The sequence below is a fragment of the Cebus imitator genome, unplaced genomic scaffold, assembly GCF_001604975.1.
Source record: "Cebus imitator isolate Cc_AM_T3 unplaced genomic scaffold, Cebus_imitator-1.0 Scaffold17, whole genome shotgun sequence".
Classification (NCBI taxonomy): Eukaryota; Metazoa; Chordata; class Mammalia; order Primates; family Cebidae; genus Cebus; species Cebus imitator.
The window spans coordinates 3,231,480-3,234,213 of NW_016107332.1; the positions used below are offsets into that span (position 1 = coordinate 3,231,480).

The window sequence follows — 2,734 nt, forward strand, 5'->3', positions numbered from 1 at the left end:
CAACCTCTGCCTGCCGGGTTCAAGCAATTCTCCTGCCTCAGCCTACTGAGTAGCTGGGATTACAGGCATGCACCACCAGGCCTGGCTAATTTTGTATTTTTAGTAGAAACGGGGTTTCTGCATGTTGGTCAGGCTGGTCTTGAACTCCTGGCCTCAGGTGATCCACCCGCCTTGACCTCCCAAAGTGCTGTTATTACAGGCATGAGCCACTGTGCCCAGCCAGCACTTAATGTTTTCAGTGAATTAGCCTTGTAGATGAATTCAGACATGAAACAAGCTTTGCTATTTTCCATGTAATCCTAGAAAAAGATGGTCATTAATACTAATTTGGGGAACATTATAATAGCATTTACTAAAGGATCCAAATTTTTTTAAATAACAGAAGTATTTAATCAGGCTGAGTGTGGTGGCTCATGCCTGTAATCCCAGCACTTTGGGAGGCTGAAGCAGGTGGATCAGATAACTTGCCCACAGGAGTTCAAGACCAGCCTGGTCAATAGGGTGAGACCCTGTCTCTACTAAAAATACAAAAATTAGCCAGGCATGGTAGTGCATACCTGTGGTCCCAGCTACTCAAGAGGCTGAGGCAGGAGAATCTGTTGAACCCAGGATGTGGAGGTTGCAATGAGCTAAGATTCCACCACTGCACTCCAGCTTAGGCAACAAAGGGAGACTGTCTCGGAAAAGAAAAAGGATTTAATCAGATTATCTTAAGTATTTAACGAAAATCAGAGACCTGTGTATCAGATTTTCAATGAGCTGAGATCATACCACTGCACTCCAGCTTGGGTAACAGAGAGACTTTGTCTCGGGAAAAAAAAAAAAGGATTTAATCAGATTATTTAAAATATTTAACTAAAATCAGAGACTTGTATATCAGATTTTCTATTTTTAAATTCTAACTTTTGTTTTTGATTCAAGGGGCACATATGTAGGTTCATTGTGATGGTATCAGTTGTACCCCAAACCTCAAGATCCAAATTTTTAAAGTATAATTTTATTTGTAGAATTTGAATTAATTATGCCATAACCAGTCGTTTTTCAATATAATTTTATTTTTAGTGCTTGGGCGCATGTGTGTGTGTGCATATATATATATATATATATATATATATATGTTATCCCTATTTTAATAGAATATATTATTGGAGAAAAATAAGCTTCGCATTATGTTTCTTCAATGGCTGCATGAAAACCTGTCTTTATTTTTCCCTTTCAAAAAATTTGTTAGTTTAGAATGCATTACAAAAATTGTAGAGGATCACAAGGTATAACTCAGATTGTAGAATTTACATTGGTTGGGCAGAAAAAATGATACATGTGACTTGGTGTTTGAGTAATGGACACCTTCCCAAGGCTTTTTCAGAAGTAAATGGAAAATATGCATTTCACTAGTATCAATAGTGGCTACATGTTTTTGGGTTTATTTTGTTTTTAGAAAGGGTCCTGTTCTGTCACCCATGCTGGAGTGCAGTGGTACAATCACAGATCACTGCAGCTTCGACCTCCCAGGCTCAGACAATCCTCCTATTTCAGCCTCCCAAATAGCTGGGACTACAGGCACATGCCACCATGCCCAGCTAATTTTTTTTATTTTTTGTAGAGATAAGGTCTCCTCTGTTGCCTAATCTGTTGTTGAACTCCTGGGCTCAAGTGATTCTCCCACCTTGGCCTCCCAAAGTGCTGGGATTACAGGCATGAGCCACCATACCCAGCCTGGCTAAATAGACTTAAGAGCTTAAAACAAAAATGTCCGAAAGAATCTAGATTTGTTCTGATTGTCTGATTTACTTCAGAAAAAAAAATTGTATAAGAACACACTTGAAATGAGGGAGCAGATGAAATGCATTTTTCATCAAAAAAACTTAGCTAAATTTTTTTTCTTAAATGATGCAAATAAATTTCCTCCCTTATAGTGCCCATTGGATTCTAATGGTTAAAATATCTTTTATTTTGGTTGCTTTATAGCTGTGGATCGGTCCATTTCATCAAGTCTATCAGATGCACGAGATGCCTTAGTGAATGCTGTAGTGGACTCGTTGTCTGCATATGGCTCAACTGTCTCAAATTTACAGCACTCTGCATTGATGGCACCCAGCTCCCTCAAGTTGTTTCCTCTCTATGTTTTGGCCCTTCTCAAACAGGTAGCTTTCTATACCCTGCTGTCTTTAATAATGTATTTAAAATTCTCAGATATGTATATGAAGAAAGGAAATCTAGATTGTTGTTTTTTAATACTTAACTAGAGGATTATTCACTTTAACATTGAAAGAGTTTTGAAGAATAGAAAAAGATCAATGGGGCTGGGCGTGGTGGCTCATGCCTGTAATCCCAGCATTTTGGGAGGCCGAGGCAAGCGGATGGCCTGAGGTCAGGAGTTCGAGACCAGCCTGGCCAACATAGTGAAACCCCATCTCTACTAAAAATACAAAAATTAGCTGGGTGTGGTGGTGTGTGCCTGTAATCCCAGCTACTCAGGAGCCTGAGGCAGGAGAATTGCTTGAACCTAGGAGGCGGAGGTTGCAGTGAGCCAGGATCATGTCACTGCACTCCAGTCTGGGTGACAGAGCGAGACTCCATTTCAAAAAAAAAAAAAAAAATCAATGGAAAATGAAGGTATACAAATACATGATGACTTTAGTGAAACCATATTCTCACTTTCTTTAATGTGTGTGAGCAGTTTGCATAATGGTGCAGTCATAGCTCACTCTTTTTTTTTTTTTTTTTTTTTTTT

The 2,734-nt window shown here is 39.1% G+C and overlaps 1 protein-coding gene across 4 annotated transcripts in view; it reads left to right on the plus strand.

Annotated features, from left to right (window-relative positions):
• The window catches only part of SEC24B (SEC24 homolog B, COPII coat complex component), a 113,718-nt gene that overhangs the window by 93,597 nt on the left and 17,387 nt on the right, over positions 1-2,734 (plus strand). For all 4 annotated transcript variants that reach the window (XR_005197065.1, XR_005197068.1, XR_005197067.1 and 1 more), the window contains one exon: positions 1,969-2,144. Coding sequence is in view for 1 of the 4 variants with exons in the window: in XM_017509375.2 (XP_017364864.2) it covers positions 1,969-2,144 (176 nt within the window). In the remaining 3 variants the exon portion in view is untranslated. The remainder of the gene's footprint in view (positions 1-1,968; positions 2,145-2,734) is intronic.